The 19,569-nt window shown below is 38.3% G+C and overlaps 1 protein-coding gene across 3 annotated transcripts in view; it reads right to left on the minus strand.

Annotated features, from left to right (window-relative positions):
* Window positions 1-19,569, minus strand: part of Slc12a6 (solute carrier family 12 member 6) — an 80,084-nt gene that overhangs the window by 47,831 nt on the left and 12,684 nt on the right. The window contains exon 1 of one of the 3 annotated variants that reach the window (XM_051183791.1): window positions 13,373-13,598. The exons of the other annotated variants lie outside the window; for them this stretch is intronic. Within the exon in view, the coding sequence (XP_051039748.1) occupies window positions 13,373-13,490 (118 nt within the window). The 5' untranslated portion in view covers window positions 13,491-13,598. Of the gene's footprint in view, window positions 1-13,372; window positions 13,599-19,569 lie in introns of those variants that run through there. 3 annotated transcript variants of the gene reach the window in all.

The following is a 19,569-nucleotide window of genomic DNA, read 5'->3' on the forward strand; positions in this document are numbered from 1 at the left end:
AGATGCTGAAAAAGGAACTGAAGAAGATACCAGAAGATAGAAAGACTATACTTGTGGACTGGCAGGACTGAGATTGTGAAAATGGCCATCCTTTCCAAAGCAATCTACAGATTCAATACAATCTGCATCAAAAATACCAGTACAATTATTTACAGAAATTGAAAAGGCATTCTTAAATTTCATACTGAAATAAAAAAGATCTAGGATAGCCAAAACAACAACAAATTGCTGGAGGTATCACCATCCCAGATTTCAAGATGTATTAGTGAGTTATAGAAAAACAGCATGGTAACAGTCATTTTGACCAATGGAATAGAATTGAGGACCCACACATAAACCCACACCTACAGCTACCTAATATTTTTTTTTAATAAAGAAGTCACCAGTAAACACTGGAGAGAGAAAAGCATCTTCAACAAACGGTGTTGCCCAAACTGGTTAGTTACATGTAGAATGAAACTCCTTATCACTCACGCTGCACAAAACTCAAGTCCAAATGGATCAAGGACCCCAACAGAAGACCTAATATCCTGAATCTGATAGACAAAAAAAGCAGGAAATATGTTTGGACTGATTGACACAGGAAAGGACTTTCTGAAGAAGATCTCAATATGGCAGCCATTAAGACCAACAATTAATAAATGGGATTTCATGAAGCTAAAATGTTTCTGTACAGCCAAGGACACCATCATCATTTGACTGAATAGAAAGCCTACAGGATGGGAAAATAGTCTTTAACAACTATACATAGAACAGAGGGTTAGTATCTATAATGTATTTCAAAAACTCAAAAAATTAAACAAACCAGTTAAAATGGGGCATGGTACTAAATAGAGGTTCACAAAAGATGAAATATAAGTGGCTAAAAAAGTTTTAAATTTAAAAATGATGACAAATACTGGCTGGTATGGATATGGGGGGAAAGGGAATTTATTCACTACTGAGGGGAATGAAAATTAGTGTGAAACTAATGTGAATTGTGAAAATCAGTATGGCGGTTCCTTAAAAAACTGAAAACTGATCGACCACACGATCCAGGCATACCCACCCCTCTTGGACATATACCCAAAGGACTCTGTCCTACAGCAGAGACTTGCTCATTCACTTTCATTACTGCTCTAGTCACAATGATCAGGAAATGGAAACAGTGGTTTTCATGGATAATGAAAATGTGGAATACTTATACAGTAGCATACTTACAGCTATTAACAAAAATGAAATTACAAAATTCACAGGTAATTAGAAAGAGCTGAAAGCAATAATTTTGAATGAAGTCCCCCAGGCACAGAAAGACAAATGTCACATATTTTCTCTCATTTGTGAATATTAATTTTGAACCTTCAGTTATGTGTGTTTCATTTGGAAATACCAAGAAAGGTCAGGAAATTACTAACACAGAGAGACTTTCAATAGAGAGAGGAGAGGGAATGCATTGGTATACAGGTAGAAGGGAATTATGGAACAAAGAGGTAAATTGGGGGAGGGTATAGAAGGAAACTGGGAATAAGAAATAACACCACAGACTTTTCAAAAGAGGCATATTGAAACCTACTACCAATTGCTGAACACAAAGATGGACTTTGACAGTTTCAGTTTTAATTCATCATGATGGGGAAAGAATGGTCAATTCATGGGGTTGGCAGTGTGCAACTGAGGCTCCTCACATCCTGGTGGACCAGGAGCTCAGGCTAGAAGCAGGATTGGGTTACAACCTTCAAAGGCTTATTCCCAGTGACTCAACTCTATCAACCATAATTCCCACCCCACAGGTTCCATAACCTCCTAAAATAATGCCTCCAATGAGGAACCACATGTTCAAATACCTGATTCTTCGGGGGCATTTCACATTTAAACTCTAAAAGGACTTACAGGCATTAAAGACAATTCTGTGAACATTTTTTTTTTTGACATTTTAAGAGCACTGATTCCATGCCACAGGAAAAAGACAATTAAGACAAAAATTCCTGCACCCACCTTTGTTTTCTTGAGACTGCCAGCACTCATCATCCTTCAGCAAATGAACTTAAGTTCTTATGAAGTGACAAAGAAAAAAGCAAACTATCTAGGGAAATCAGGCAGCCAGCAACAGAAAAAGTATTTAGAATTAACAGTTGACTGGACCAGCTAAATAAAGATGCTGCAGCAGTCTCTTGAACCTAAAAATAATAATGAGAACATAGTGGTGCATGCCTTTAGTTGCACCAGTTAATGGCTGGGCCAGTGAGAATGGATGCCTGGTAATGTAAACTCTGTCAAAACTCCAATAGAGTGGAGATCATAAGTCCTAGAGAGGAACTGCAAATTTGTCTGTAGCTAAACTGGCATAGCAACAAATTATAAAAGAATAATAGATGAATATTCAGCTCCAAACAAAACTGTTATACCATTCTCTGTAAAGCTCAAAGAACCTTGTGGAAATGGATAGAATCTAAAGAGCTGGAAGATAGAAGGGCTATAATATGTCAACTTTTGGGAAAGACACAATCACCACAATCTCAAACTCAAAGCAGCTGTGGATTCCAACACTGAGTTTGCAAAAGAACAGGTCTGTTAACAGTCAGATATGGATGGAGGAAGGGCTCAGGGCCACACCCCTCACTGAACAACTATTTGTTACTGATAGGTTCAGGGAGGCAAGGGGTAAAAGGGAGAGAGGGGAGGGAGATAGAGAGAGAGAAAGAGAATCAGTCATTATCTTCAGTTGTGTGTCCACTGGTGATCACACCAGGTTCTAAGGAACAGTTTCCAAGACAATGCTCACACAGCTTGTTCTGGTTAATTTTGGTGGGACATCAAACCAAACCAAAAGTCAAAAGTCAAGAATCTTGGAAAGAGACTGGGAGAGATGAGAGGGCGTCAGGGATGGGAGAGGGATAACAGAGGGCAGCGAGAGTAATCACAATACATTATATACATGTATGTTCTGGCTATGTTGTCCAGGTTGACTTCTAACTCCTAGGCTCAAATGGTCCTCCTGTCTCAGACTTCTAAGTTGTTGGGACTGCTGGCTGGTATCAATATATCCTTCTAATCAAACACTTCTCTGTGAAGTCCTACACAGTTAGAGACTGTCTTGTTTTTAACTACTCCCTTGAATGTTAAGGTCTAGGAAAAAAAAAAAACCCAAGAAATAAAGAATATATTAAGACGAGTTAGAATCAAAGGGTATTGACAAAAATGAATAATTATGCTATATAAAACACAATAATACTCTATTATTCTATCCATATAAAATTCTCATATATGTAAACTAGTGGATAGTGACAGGAAAACAGAAACAAAAAACAAAACAAAACAAAACAAACAAAAAACAAAACAAAACTAGCAGTTGCTCTTGAACCAGGCAACTGACTTGTAAAGGGCACAGGGAAACTTTTGTGAGTGGTGAAATGTTCATTATCTTGATTATGGTGACTGTTTTGCAAGTACATGTGTGTGTGTAAAAACTCATTATACCATACACACATGCACTTAATTTTATGCCAACTATATCACAAAGAAACATTAAAAGAAATAATGATTAGGGAAAATAGTTTCAAAAATTTTTAAAGGTAGGAGTTGGTATGTCTAAATACAAAGAACATCTAAAAAGAAAAAGAAAAACAAGAGGGAAAAGATACAGACAGGAAATTCAATGGAATTTTTAGAGTTTGAAATTTTCTACAATAAAAAATAGTTTTTCAAAATTTTAATTAAGAGACTATTCTTCATCCTTACAAAATATGCCTGAAAAAAATAAAGCATAATTACAAAATCAAATACAGTGGTGCATTCCTACCACCTCAGCATCTGGGAGGCTGAAGTAGGAGGATCATAAGTTCCAAACCAGCCATGTGCACAATAATCAACCAAATAAAATATATAGATTTAATCACAAGTAACTGCAAGTTGAGACACTGTTGGTTACGTCTGACTGCTAACAGATACATGGAATAATCAAAGCCAGGGAGACAAGGTATGGAATCTGGAGGAAATGGATACAGATCAGGCCTAGAGGTAATGGAGTTCAATGTGATTGTGTGTAATTTTTATGGTATGCAGAAATGAAAACAGAAGTTCAGATAAAAAGCAAACTAGATGGGGATGGGAGCATGCCTTTAATCCCAGAACTCAGGAGACAGAGATAGGCCCATGTCTATGAGTTCGAGGTCAGACTGGTCTACAGAGCAAGTTCCAGGACAGCCAGGGCAGTTACACAGAGAAACCCTGTCTCAGGGGTGGGGAAGGTTGGGGGGAACAACCCCCCACAAAAGCAAACCAGAGTAAAAAGCAAGGAGGCTTGAGAACGATGGTGACGGCTGTTTAGACTCTTGCTCTAGAGCTGACATTTCTAACACTAACATTACAATCTTCTTCTACAAAAGGTTCTGTTGCAATGGGAAGAGCACAAGAAAGGAAATGAAGGTCCTGCCCTACCTTATTACACGGGGCTTACTGGACTAAAATCATTCATGTTTTTATGTATTTATGTGCCACATTCAATTTTCTCCATTCCGTTATGCCTATATGAGGATTATGTTTCTATTGTTTTATTGAAATAAAAACACCTAGTATAATTTTAGTGTAATGTAGGTGCTTCTTGCTTTTTTTTTTTTTTTTAAACAGGTCTCTGTAGCTCAGGCTGGCCTTGAACTTGTAATGATACTGTAGAACCAGCAAATCACAACCAGCTTCCATCATTTTAAAGTTATATTACAAGTCAGTTATTTTACATTGTCCTATTCTACTACTAACCCTTAGTCTTTAAGTCTCCATCTTACTGTGTGTCTTCCTACAAATGTGAGGGATAGAGAGATAATCTGGGACACTCAGGTTAAGATAAATTTTCTGCTTGCTCAGCTTTCTCCATTTTTAGCATCATTTAGAAGAATACAGTATATTTGGAAATAGTACATACCAAATAAGAGGGCAATACAACCTATGCAAATGTTGAAGAAGAAATAAACTTTCATTTAACAAAACATCACCCTTTACAATAGCTACAACCAACATAAAATATCTTGGGGTAACACTAACCAAACAAGTGAAAGACCTGTATGGCAAGAACTTTGAGTCTTTAAAGAAAGAAACTAAAGAAGATATGAGAAAATGGAAAGATCTCCCATGCTCTTGGATAGGTAGGATCAACAAAGTAAAAACAGCAATCTTGGCAAAAACAATCTACAGATTCAAAGCAATCCCCATCAAAATCCCAGCACAATTCTTCACACATCTTGAAAGAATAATACTCAACTTTATATCGAAAAACAAAAAACCCAGGCTAGCCCAAACAACCTGTACAATAAAGGAACTTCTGGAGGTATCACCATTCCTGACTTCAAGCTCTATTATAGAGGTACAGTCCTGAAAACAGCTTGGTATTGGTACAAAAATAGACATGCAGACCAATGGAATTGAATTGAAAACCCTGCTATTAACCCACACACCTATGAAAACCTCAGTTTTGACAAAGCAGCTAAAAGCATACAATGGATAAAAGAAAGAATCTTCAACAAATCATGCTGGCATAACTGGATGCTGTCTTGAAGAAGATTGTAGATAGACCCATGTCTATCGCCATGCACAAAACTCAAGTCCAAATGGATCAAAGACCTCAACAAAAATCCAGCCACACTGAAACTCTCAGAAGAGAAAGTGGGAGGTACCCTTGGAATGAATTGATACAGGAGACCACTTTCTGAACATAACACCAGTAGCACAGACACTAAGATCCATAATTAATAAATGTGACCTCCTGAAACTGAAAAGCTTCTGTAAGGCAAAGGACACAGTCAACTATACAAAACAGCAGCCCACAGAATAGGAAAAGATATTCACCAATCCCAAATCTGACAGAGGGCTGATTTCCAAAATATACAAAGAATTCAAGAAGCTAGTTATCAAAAACACTGAATAATCCAATTAAAAAGTGGGGTACAGAACTAAATAGAGAATTCTCAATAGAGGAATCTAAAATGGCTGAAAGACACTTAAGAAAGTATTCAACATTCTTAGCCATCAGGCAAATGCAAATCAAAACAACTCTAAGATAACATCTTGTTCCTGTCAAATGGCTAAAATAAAAAACACCAAAGACAGTTTATGCTGAAGAGGATGTGGGGAAAGGGGAACACTCCTCCACTGCTGGTGGGAGTGCCAACTTGTACAGTCACTTTGGAAATCAGTATGGCGGTTCCTCAGGAAAATGGGAATCAGTCTAGCTCAAGACCCAGCAATTCTACTCTTAAGCATATACCCAAAGGATGCATACTCATACAACAAGGACATCTGCTCAACTATGTTCATAGCAGCATTATTTTAAATAGCCAGAACCTGAAAGCAACCTAGATGCCCCTCAACTGAAGAATGGATAAAGAAAATGCAATATATTTACACAATGGATATTACTCAGCAAGGAAAAAAATGGAATTTTGAAATTCTAAGGCAAATGGATGGAACTAGAAGAAACCATCTTGAGTGAGGTAACCTAATCACAAAAGGACAAACATGGTATGTCCTCACTCATTTATGAATATTAGACATAGAGCAAAGGATTACCAGCCTACAATCCACACCACCAGAAAAGCTAGAAAACAAGGAGGACCCTAAGAGAGACATACATGCCCCCCCCCCAGAGAAAGGGAAAGGGACAAGCTCTCTTGAGCAAATTGGAAGCATGGAGGGGAAGAGGGAGTTAGGAGAAAGAGAAGGGGAGAAGACAAGGAGAGAGGAGGACATGAAGGAGCAGGAAGATTGAGTCAGGAAAAAGAATAGAGGAGAGCAAAAAAAGAGATACCATAATAGAAGTAGCCATTATAGGTTTAAAGAGAAATTTGGCAGTAGGGAAATATTCAGAGACCTACAAGGATGACCCCAACTAACAATATAAGCAATCCTGGAGAGACTACCTTAAATGCCCTTCCCTGACATGCCATCCTAGAGCCTTCATCTAGTAGCTAATGGAAGCAGAAGCAGACACCCGCAGCTAAACACTGATCTGAACTCCTGAAATCCAGCTGCTGAGAGGGAGGAGTGATGAGCAAAGGGGTCAAGACCAGGCTGGAGAAACCCACAGAAACAGCTGACCTGAACAATGGAGAGTTCATGGACCCCAGACTAATAAATACTGGGAAACCAGCATAGGGTGTCAAGTTAGGAGGACTGGGCAGTCTTTGGGGCCTCTGGTAATGGATCAGTATCCCTAGTATACGAATGGGACTTTTGGAGCCCATCCCACATAAAAGGATATTCTCTCAGCCTAGACACAAGGGGGAGGGCCTAGGCTCTGCTCCAAATGATGTGACAGACTTTGAAGATTCCCTATGGAAGGCCTAACCCGCCCTGGAAAGGAGAAAGGGGGATGAAATAGGGGATTAGAGGTGGGCAGGGGAAGAGAGGAGGGAGAAAGAACTGGAATTGACATGTAAAGCAAGATTGTTTCTAATTTAAATTTTAAAAATGGTATAATAATAATAATAACAACAACAACAATAATAATAGAGCCTTAGAATTAGTAACTAAGCTGGGCAGTGGTGGCACATGCCTTTAATTCCAGCACTCAGGAGGCAGAGGCAGGTGGATCCCTGTGAGTTCGAGGCCAGCCTGGTCTACAAGAGCTAGTTCCAGGACAGCTTCCAAAACCACAAAAACAAACAAACAAACAAACAAACAAACAAAAAAACAAAAAACAAAAACCCTGTCTTGAAAAACAAAAAACAACCCCCCAAAAAAAACAAACAGAAAAAGGATTAGTAACTAAGAGAATACAGCAGCCTAGTAATAGAAAAGAATTTAAATAGTGTTTGATTACTATTACATATATGCATATATATACATATACAAACATATGCACACCCACAAACATGTGGAAATGGAGAGGGGGGCCTGGGAAGGTTTGGAGAGAGGAAATGGGAAATGATCTAACTGCATTTTAGTTAATATATATTAAATTAAAGATTTACAATGTATGTTGAGCTGGGGAGTAGCAGACAGTGTGATGTAGGGGAGAAAGGAAGGTTTTGCAGCTGTACAGATGCCAAGTCTGAGTTCTGCATCTGCCATTTATGTAGCCCTGATTTCTTGGCACCTCACTTTCCTACTCAGATGTGGAGTGATGGTTGCTTGCACTGGTTATTGTTGAAAATTAAGTAACTCAGTATTGTTAAGTGCCTGGTTTAACACTGGTTCAGCTACCCACCTGGCTTAGCAATAGCAGCTGCTATTATTACCCTAATTTTATATATAATTTTATATGTAAAATTTCTCCCTCTTTCAACCTGTCAAAAACAAGAAATACTAGTTTCTTTAGAGTTTACCAGCTGATAATCTTTCTCTGTCCAAATTTGGACTGAAATTTGAAAATCTTTCAAATGTGAAATTTCATGGAATTTGGACACATGTCAAAAGTTTTAAAAAAGTGGTACAATGTGCTAAAATTATATATATTCTTTATTCCAAATTAAATATTGAGTATAAAACAGAAAAGCAACAAGCATTATTTAAAATCAAATGAGTATATTTGGGCAGTTTTAATTCTTGAGACAGTGTCTCACTATGTAGGTTCTTACTTCAGCCTCCCAAGTACTGTGATTACAGGCATGCACCACCACACCCACTTGTATGTGTATTTTTATAGAGGTTTTATCTTTATGGAGTTCAATCTGTTTCAATCTGGTATGTCTCTTGTGGGGCCAAAGTAGCAAACAGTACATAAGGGTTGGGATACTAAGCAAGAAAATGTGGGAGTGAGAAATGCTAACAAGCCAGGGGTTAAGTTGTATAGGCGTAGAGAAGGGAAATGTTCAAACCTGAGAATGCAACATGCCAAACCCACACAGTGTTTCAAGATGTAGAGAGCTGTAGGAAACACACTCACATCTGTAGTCCTCCTTTTCCCGTGTTATGTGTATGTGTGGTCTGTGCATATGTGTGGACATGCATATAGAAGCCTAAGACTACAAGGTTGCTGAGCCAAAGCCAGGCCTCACTGAAGCAGCTAGTTTTGCTAGCCAGCATGCTCTGGAGATCCCATTTCTACTTTCTGAGGCTGGAACGGCAGGCAGGCAGGCAGGTCACCATGCCCAGCAGGCATGATAACTCTAGTTCTGAGAAATCGCAGAGCAAGTACTTCAACCACTGAGCCACTCCAAAATCCCTAACTCCAGAATCTGGATTCTCGTTCTTAGGTGCAGTAGAAGTCATGATAAATAACTAAGGAGATATTTGAGAGATGTGAGTAAAGTCCTTACAATTCTGGAATACTGGAGTGTAGTATAGAAAGCAGAAAAACATATCCTGCCGAGTCAGCTCCAAAGATAACTTTTAACTCAGATTTTAAAAGCGAAGATCCACGTTTCTGTTCTTGGGGTTGGTAAAAATCCCATGTAAATAGTTCAAAGGAGGAAGGAAAATAAAAGTTTTTAAAAAATTTCTTTGAGATGGTGTCTTATGTAGCTCAGGGTAGTCTGGAACTTGCTATTAGACCAAGCTGGCCTTGAACTCACAGAGATCCCTCTGCTTCTGCCTCTGCCTCCTGAGTGGTGGATCAAAGACGTGGTGAGATAGGTACAAGGTATGGCAGCATACCTCCCTGTAAATCTTTAAACCAGAAAAATTATCTACATAGAGAAGAATCTGTAGTTGTCTAGTTCAGCCTATTTTAATTTTTTGTCACTAAGAAGTAGTAGTCAAAAGTCACATTTAAAAGGATATTTCATGGGCAACAAATACAGCTAATAGTTAGCTAATAGTTACATCTCCTGAGTCCCTGAGTTAATCTTCACTTCACAGAACTCTCAGTACATGCTCTTATACTATGTGTGTCCCTACTGGGGGTCCACATTTGGGCTGCTTTTTGGTAACAATAGAGGCTGTTTTCTCTACTGTGATAGGTTCATTTCTGACACTTTCCCATCTGCCATCTGTGCCTAGTGAGGTACACCTGACAGTCCACATTTGCCTAATCCAGAGCTGTCATAATCTGATTTGAGGAGCAAGGAGATTTAGATCAATTATTTAATGAAAATATTTATGTAAACATAATATTTAAATCAAGATTTGATTTCTGATTAAGAAAGTGCAATAAAGAATTTATGTCTATGACAGTCCTATAAAATAACTTTTTTATTTGTTTGAGACAGAGCCTAACTGTATAGCCTAGTCTGGTCTCAAACTTCTGCCTGAGCCTGGGATTACAGGTTTGTGTCAATATACCTACAGAAAAAAAATACATATTTAATAATCCAATCAATCTGTGGACCATGGACATTATGGCTTAGTAAAATGATGCAATGGGGAGCACAGGTAACTGGACACCACCTCCAGTGCAGATCACATGCTATGGCAAGTACTGTCACTGGCCTGGAGGGGGACCCCACTAAGGAAGGAGACGAATTGATAGCACTTTGATAAGCAGCCTCCATCACCTCTTTACCGAATGCCTTGTAACTGCCCTCAAAGTTCGTTTCCCATAAGTGCTTAACTCTCCCTTCATACCTTCAAATTGTTCCTATTATTTGTGATCTTCTCTAGACCTTCCCTTAAGAATTTGTTTGATTCCCTTCTCAGATCCCCATCTAGGATGCCCTCCAGGCAACTTATTCTTCTAACATCAGTTATTCAAACCTGTTTCTTTTTCTCAGTGACCCACTAATCACAATGTAAGAAACAGGTATTCTTTTTTGTAGTTTGATGTCACACTTGTATCTAGAAACAATCTATCCCAGGCAATCAGTACTCCCTGCCATCCTGTAAAATAGGTATTGTTACTCCTTTGGTTTTACCAATGAGGAGAGAAGCTAAACAACTGACGAAAGCCACTCAGGTACTAATTATTACAAATTGTCACCATTACTAATTAGTACTAATTAGTAGGTCTGGGATTCATGGCCAGGTCCCTGACTCTAAAGCTGTTTTACTGCCTTTGGTGGGGAACTTAGAATTTTACATCTTTGGAACTTTGAAAGTGCAATACTGGGCCTGAAGTTTGGTGACCTGAAAAGGCAGAGCATGCCTAGTGACTGAACTACTAGCTAAGCTGCTTAGGACCCTGAGATATACATGATGGACTGAGTCTCTGTGCTTATCTTCCGTCTGCTGGGGGACAGAGAGCGGCACAGTTGTGGCAATGCTATTTCCACAGGCATGCTGCCGAGAAAACAGTTCAGGGGAAGAAGAAAGGAAGAGGTTAGGTTAGTTGCAGAGATCAGTTTGAGTTCCTTCTGAAACTCAAGCAGGGTCTATCTACTACACTGACCTCTAGTATCCTGTGCAGCAAGAAATACTACACTTACTTTAGTTATTAATAGTTTTATGAAAATGTCCTTTTGTAACCCATCAACATGTACAATATATTCATACTAAAGATAATAAAACGTATTTAAAATTACTTTACTTAAAAATTAGTTTGGAATAGCTCTATTTTCATATTTCTATTTTATCTCAGATTATTTTTATAGTTCAAATAAATATACTAGTTAAATATTTTTTTAAATGATCTAAGTTTGTTTGGTTTATATGATGTACATACTTTTCTTGCTACAGAGGGGAAAAAGAAGGGGGGGGGGGAGGAGGACTTACATAAGTGGCCAGGGTTTGAAGTCCTAAACAAAACAACAAACCAACTAGTATCTTTATTAGTACACATTCATTGTGCAAAATAGTAAGTTTCACTGAGTTTCTTCTTCTTTTTTTTTTTTTTTAACCTGGGAAAGCAAGAGGTAAATTTCAAGCAAATGTGCCAGGTTGGGAGAGAAATCAACTTTCAATAACAAGTAAAGAAAAAAGTTTCCCTTCTTCTCTTCTAACTTAACCCTATAGTAAAGACAATTTAGGTAATATATTCCCAGTAGTTGTTTACTTATCAAATATTAGTTTATTCAAGTGGATACTTTTTGAGATGTTATAGAAAACATCAAATTAAAGAGCCTTACTAAATTTGAGTTAGCTTGTTCCTGCTGCTTCTTTTTTCAAAGCAATTTTATGGAGTAAAATATATTAAGCTAATAATGTTCCTTTTTAAATAAAGCTGAGGTCTATCAAAATTTTTATGGCTTTCTAGGCCATGAATACTGAATGACTTTTATTATTTTGTTCTAAATTCCCCTCTCAAAAAGCAAATTTCTCCAAATAATAAGACTAATCCAATAAAGGTAGAGAAAAGAAATTTAGGACAGAGAAGTGAGAAAGGAGATAGTTCACTTGCATTTTGTGGCACTACTAAAGACAGCAGACAACACACCAAAGGACCTGAAAATACCAGCCATCGAGAAAGGGCAACTTCAAATACACCCAAGCCTGAGAGATGTTAGTTCTTCAGAGCTGAAGCCATAGAGAACTAGGTGCAAGTTCAATGTAATTTAAACTTGCTCTCACAGCTCTGTGATATATAGCAAACGAAAATAACCTACTGGGCAAAGAATTTACATAAAACATCTCCCTGACTGCCTTAAGATAAATTCCCTCACTAGAATGATAAAAATAAATAAATGGGTCACTTTTCTCCGTCTCAAGTTAAAGTTCCCTAACACCCGAGATACCATCCATCCACAGCTGCTTGTTACAAGGAAGAACTAGAGGGGTTGTGAGTTTCATTAAATTTTGCTCACACACAGAGATGCTGCTGACTATATACAAGTTAAAAAAAAAAAAGATTAAAAGTGTAACTATGTTTAATACCACAGTATTAACTAAGACTTTAATTGCATGTTTAAAAATCCCAAACCACAATTCCCCAGGAAAATATAACTGTCACCATTGAGAGGCCACAGCAGAGATAAGCACATTCATCAAATAACTTTATTAAACCCGATGCTGTGCTGATTATCACAATGAACATCTATTGTACTTTTTCTTTCATTAAAGAGTTATTAGAACATTCATTACTGATTTACTGTGTATCCGGTAAATAGAGGCAAAATTCTGAATAACCGCAAGTTCGCAAGGAAAAAGTCCACAGAACAAAACTACTGAACCATTGCTCCCTTTGCATATATTATATAAACTGCTAAGATTAAAAGGCCTCTTATCCGTCTGGTTCGAAAGTCTTCTCTAGATAGAATCTAAGCCGTCTGAACGAAACTGAATTCTAAATTCCGCATAAATGACTTTTACTGTGTCTTTCTTTTTGCTTGAAAACTCTTTTCATACACTGCCACCGATTCAATTTCACCTGTTGGTAATGGACACAGAAAACTCTTTGTGGGGGGGAAACACAAACCACTTCGTGGGGGGGGGAAAGACAAGTTATCAGCTATACGGGGAGCAAAGCAACTGAAAAACACGCTTTCCCTCCATCCACAACCACAAGCAACAGTTGGAAGACTAATAGCCAAGTTACTACTTTCTTCACAAAAACCAGCCTGTGGGTCCCCAAAGCTACAAGTGCAGGATTTACCTGGCTCTTGGGAATCCTGAATCCGGGCTTTTACTTCTGCTGGGCTGGGCTCGGGGAAGACAGGGCCTGCTGTCCCCTCCTCTGGGTCCTCCACCTTGGTCACGGTGAAGTGCGGCATTGTTCTAACCAACCCTTGCAGTTTCTGCTCTTGCAGCGTTTAAATTTCCTCCCTGTGTCTTCCCTGCCTCCCTCCACACTCAGATCACAGCCTAGGGAGACAGTGGCTGGGAATCGGGAAGTACTAAGCCCACGTGATCACAGCCCCAAGGGAGTGGGGCGCTAAAAGACACGCCTTCCGCCGTGTTTATCATTCTCTTAAAAGGCTTAGGCACTCCACCCTTGCTTATTGTTAATAACCTGTAGAACCTCAACTGTCTGGTCTGTTTCTCCAGGAGGCAGAAAGCTGAAGCCCGGGCGCAGTTCATCAAGTGCTGTCCACCCAGTGTCTCCCATTTACTTCTTTTACTTAATTTATAACCACCTCTCTGGACTTCATCATCTCAACCTCTGCCCTCTTATTCCACATGAGAATGGTTAGGGAATAGTTTCTTTACAAACTACCTTCGTTAACGAAGACTGGCACTATGTCAACTCAGAAAACAAAAGGTAGGCTGTTGGATTTCCATTGTTGCTTAAGTTCAAAGCATATGGAAAAAAAATTCCGAGGAGTCAATGAAAGGCTTTTCTCCTCCTTCAGGTGAAAAGACATCTCTTTAGCCAATATTTAATGACATAACTTATAAACAACGCCATTTTAGATGCCCAGGTGCATGCAGTGACATCCAAGAAGAAAAAACTAATTTTGTTAAAGGCACAAATGTGTTTCATTCACACCATCTCTAAAGAGGACCAACCCGGTAGTCAGACCTACTCTGCATTGTCCTGGAAACTCTACATCAGTCTCATTAATTCTCTGCAGAAAAAGTCAGATACAAAAGGTGCCTAAAGTCATGGTGCTTGTAAAAGGTGAAGACAAACTTGAAAATGCCCAAAGCCCTGGAGTAGGCAACATACTTAAGAGGAAGTTCACACATACTTAGCCAAGTTTTACTTCATGTGTTCCTAATAGTTTTGGTTTGCATGCTTGGCTGCACATTGTAATTTAAAATACTAATGCTTGGGTTCCATCTCAGATATTAACTGTTTGGAATAGAGCCTGGACATTTAAAAGTCCCTTCACACTGTTCTAACGTGCAAATGAGGTTTAAATAGAAGATTGCTAGAGAAGTTAAGTTTATAACCTGTGAAGTCTATGTATGACTCTTTTTAATAATCCCCCCCCAATATGTGTATGTAACTTTTGAGACAGAGCCTCACTATGTATCCCTGACTACCTATGAACTCAGAGATCCCAGCCTGTTTCTCCAATGCTGGGAATCAAGGTTTCACCGCTTCACCTGGCTATATATCTATTTCTATCTTTAAAATGTTTGTTAGCTGTTTGTCTATGCTTATAACACAGCTACTCCACTGATTTATTTATAGGAGCTTGAAAGCACCATCAAACTGTCAAAGATTTCATTATTACATTTTGAGTTCAGCATTCCCTAATACTATTAGTACCAGCACATTTTCTAGTTGGACCTTATCTTTTAAATTCATCTTATGAAAAGCTGACTGTGGCTAGTTTTTTATAGTTGATGAACAGAAACAATGTTTACTTGTACAGCTTCTGTGTGTAAGACTAGGTCCTAGGGCTGGAGAGACGACTTAGCAGTTAAGGTTGTAGAGGACTCCTTTGAACCCTAGCATCTATATAAAGCAGGTCACAACTGCCTGTAACTCCAGTTCTAGAAAATCTGATGCCTCTGATCTCACATACATACATACGTACATACACACATACATACATACATATCTGCATGCACACATATGCAAACAGGGGACACATATACACATACACACACTCTCTCTCTCAAAAATAGATCTTAAGAAAAAAAGACTAGATCTAAATGTTATCCTCTCATTCTCCTCCTCTAAACAAAACAAAAAACCCCACCAAACTAAACAAGCTGAAATGTGACAAATTCCTGTTAATCTATGATAGGAGTAATTTATTTACCAACTTTGTGCCACAGCAGTAAGCAATTTTACAGTTCTCTTCTAGGATGAACTGCAGAAAAATTGCAGGCCATGGAAAACTGAAGGCAAAGTAGTGCTTGCTACATGAGTGATGTGAACAGAGAGTAATTACATAAAGAAGGCAGGTGTCACAGATACCTATAGTGCAATAGACTGCCACACAAAATACTATTCAAGTCCCACTGCGACTACTAAAAATTAGTAAGGCCAAATGTGGTAAGAATGTGGAATGAAAGAACTTTCATACACTGTTGCTGAGGCTGATCATAGGATAGCTATGGAAAAGAGCCTGGCACTCGACCCATCCCTCAGGCACTCTGCTCCCAAGCATTTAGTCCTAATAGCCAAAGTGTGCTCCCACAAAATGCTCATATTCCTAACATCCCCAAAGTGACAGTACCTCAGACATACATTCACAAGAGAAAGGCATAGTCAAAGTATACTTACTGTTCAAGAGTTAAAAAATGAACAACTGATAACACAACATTAATGAATGTCAAAAAACCAGGCTAAAATGCTTTAACTCAAACAAACATGCAGGATTATAAGATTTTAAAACAGACAAACTAGTATATGGTACAAAAAAAAAAATCAGATGAAACCAGCCTAAGTGTTTCAACAATAGATGGGTGGATAAAGAAAATATGGGTTTCAGGAAAATGGGTGCAGCCAGAAATCATCACATTAAGCAAAATAAACTGCATGGAATGACAAACATTACACTTTAGCTTGTATATGGGATCTAGACTTAAAGAGAAGAGGCAGGGTACCAGTGGGGGGGGGAGAAGAAAGAGGGGCAATGAGGAGAGAATAGGATACATAACATATGGGAATGAAAATGTAAGAATACAAACTATTGTTGTGTATGATGAATTCATGCTATTGCTTTTCTAGTTAGTACAATGGTTGCCTCTGTAAGGGTGGAGTGGAGATCACCTGGGCGTCCATATGGCAAAACTTTGCGGAATGATGATAATAGTGATCTTGTGAGGACTTAGGTATGTGCATTTGTCAAATTTAGCCATTTTACTTGGAATGTCAGTTTGTATTTCACTGTATAAGTTTACTTCAAAAGAAAAAAGGGCCTTGAGCAAATTCTAAGCTCTAATTAATAATAGGCATTTCTCAAGTTTTGGGGGAAGTGAACTGATACCTTAATTTACCTTGACATGCAAGACCTTGGATGTAAAGCACACAGAGATTTCTTAAACTCAGTAATAAAAACAAAAGATGTATGATTAAAACAAAACAATTAATGGATGGATGGGTTGTGGCAGTTCATGACTTTACTCCCTGCTCTCAGGAGACAGAGGCAGGCAAATCCCTGTGAGTTTGAGGCCAGCCTAATCAACAGAGTGAGTTCTAGGGCAGCCAAGGTCACACAAAGAAACCCAATCTTGGAAAAAAAAGAAAAATAAACAAATGGCTAAGAAACATTTGAAAAAGTGCTTGGTGTGAGGGATCTTTGGAGAGATGTGAAAATGAGAAAGACTGTTGGAAAAAGTAGAGAGCAGACAGAAATACCTAGGGGAAAGTTCTGGAAGCTTTTTATAAATATAATCTAACAAATCCTCTTGGAATTTTTAATCAGGAGTACTAAAAGATACATTTAAAAAAAAACAAGCATGTCCATAGCAGCTTTATTCACAATAGCCCAAATAGGAAACAGCCCAGATATCTATCAGTCAATATGACAAGCACGTTATTTGATTCAGACAGTGGACTGCCACTCAACAATGAACAGGAATAAACAGACACTTTCAACACCACAGCATTAGGTGTTATGCATTATAGATAACACAAATGATACACATATTGATGTGGTGAGAAGTGAAACATTTTGATTCCTTCGACTTTAAAATGCTTAAAAAATAGATTAATGAAGGGGAAAGGTGTGGTAACACACAGAATGAAAATTATGAGTGTGCACAAGTCCTTCAAGTTTTCATAGTTTGACAATTTTCATAATGAAATGTTAGGAAACACAATGGGAGATGAACTTCAGCTTTAGTTACTGCGTGGTCAAGTTCCATTTCACACACAGACTGGAGAGTTGCATAAACGCTTTGTTTGCGCTTTGGTTTTAGAACCTTAAGAAGGTTGTTGTGAAGGTTTGGAATATTTACATTGTCACATTTTAAAAATGTGTGGCATTTTAAAATAGTAAGACACCGAGGCCAGGCCAGGAGTCTGTATGCAAAAGCAGCATCTATAAGGCATCACTCCCAGTGTTTTCTATATCAGACCCAAGTGTACACATTCTCTTTACTAATTAGTTATAGGGAAATGTTTTCTTTCTAACTATATCTCTAAATTGTCAAAATAGTCATTCTCCAGAAGAACAAGACTATTTGGGGTAATTACTTTGAAATTATAACTTACCATGCCACCCATCCAATTATGTATTTTTAAAGTGAACTCGCAATTCATCATAACCAGTGTTTTGTCTGATTCAAGCATTTATTAAAAAAATAAAGACAAGTTAGACAGTGAAAAGACTGGAACAAGGGGTAGTCAGTAGAAAATTACTTTCACAAGGATTATCAAGTTGTAACACATTCTATTCAATGGCAAAAATAGTAAAATTTTGGGCAACTCATATGTATTTTTATCTTGGTTCTTTGAAACTGACAGTTACACTATATATTAATAACCTAGAGCCACGTGGTTTTTATCTTTAATTTTATTTATTTGTTTTTGTTTCTTTGAAACAGGGTCTCACTATGTAGCTCTGGCTTAAGTATGTAGACCAGGCTGACCTGAAATTCGAGGAGATTCTTCTACCTCTGCCTCTCAAGTGCTGGAATTAAAGGCATGGACCGCCATGCCAGGCCTAGAGTCATATGATCTTACTGCTGAAACAGTTTTTTTGGTGGGGGAGAGGGGAGGGAATCCTTGTTTTGAGACAGGGTCTTAATATGTAGTCCAAACTGGCCTGGAATGTGTTGTGTGATCCTCCTGCCTTGGCCTCCTGGGTACAAAAAATAAGAGCCATCATGCCCATGTTGAAATAGTTTGAAGTTTTTTCTAGTAAGCACTCATGTAAAATCTGGGTCCATGATGAAAGAAACTAGTCGTGAGCAGCAAACAAAATCTCTGGGTTTAACAGCCCTGCCTTTGTATGTTAAAATATGAACACTTGCCATTCTGTGCACTCTTGAGAACATCCTGCAGATATGTTGAGCATTTTGTAATATATTTAAATTTAAACAGCACTCACTTTTAAAATGAAACATGAAATTAAATTTGGTTAAACATTCAGGTGTACTATCTTCAAAAACTGGACAAAGCAGCTGGAGAGATGGCTCAGCTGCTAAGAGCACTGGCTGCTCTCCCAGAGCCCAGGTTTGACACCTGGTGCCCACATGGAAGCTCACTACCATTTTTAATTCAAGTCCAAGGGAATCCATTGCACTCTTCTGACTTCCATGGGCATCAGGCACACACATGGTACACAGAAACACATACAAGCAAGACATATAAAATAAAATAAATACATATAAAATAAAAATAATAGAAACTTTTTAACAACTGAAAACAGGTAAGACAGAATAGACTAGATTTCACGAGCCCACATTGGGAAGTCTTCATCTGTATACATTTGTTCACGGGATTCTCTCACTCACTCATACACATACAATCACACACTACACAGGACAAGGATTTATGAGTACTGTGCTCACTGGGAATTGCTAAGAACAGTGAATTCTGGCCTTGAACCAGATCAAACCATCTAACCTCTCCTAAAATCCTGCAGTTCTAAGACACCATTCCAAATACTTTCCCTACTATTAAGGCTAAATACCTGAAGTGGGACCTTTAAATTATACCCAACTGATGGCTGCACACCTACAGTATTACTTCACTCCAAAGAGCATTTTAATGAAATGGCCAAGAGAGCAGAACATCTTCACAAAACAGTTCCAATATATGTTTTGAAAATATTTATGGTAGGCTTTTCATTTTTTGTTTTTTTAAGACAGGTTTTACTGTGTAGTTCCAGGTAGTCTGACACTCACTAAATAGATCAGGCTGGCCTGAACTCAAAGAGATTCATCTGCTGTTGCCTGCCTAATGCTGGAATTAAAGGCCTGCACAACCACATTGGTCTTAAT

The sequence above is a fragment of the Phodopus roborovskii genome, unplaced genomic scaffold, assembly GCF_943737965.1.
Source record: "Phodopus roborovskii unplaced genomic scaffold, PHOROB, whole genome shotgun sequence".
NCBI lineage: Eukaryota > Metazoa > Chordata > Mammalia > Rodentia > Cricetidae > Phodopus > Phodopus roborovskii.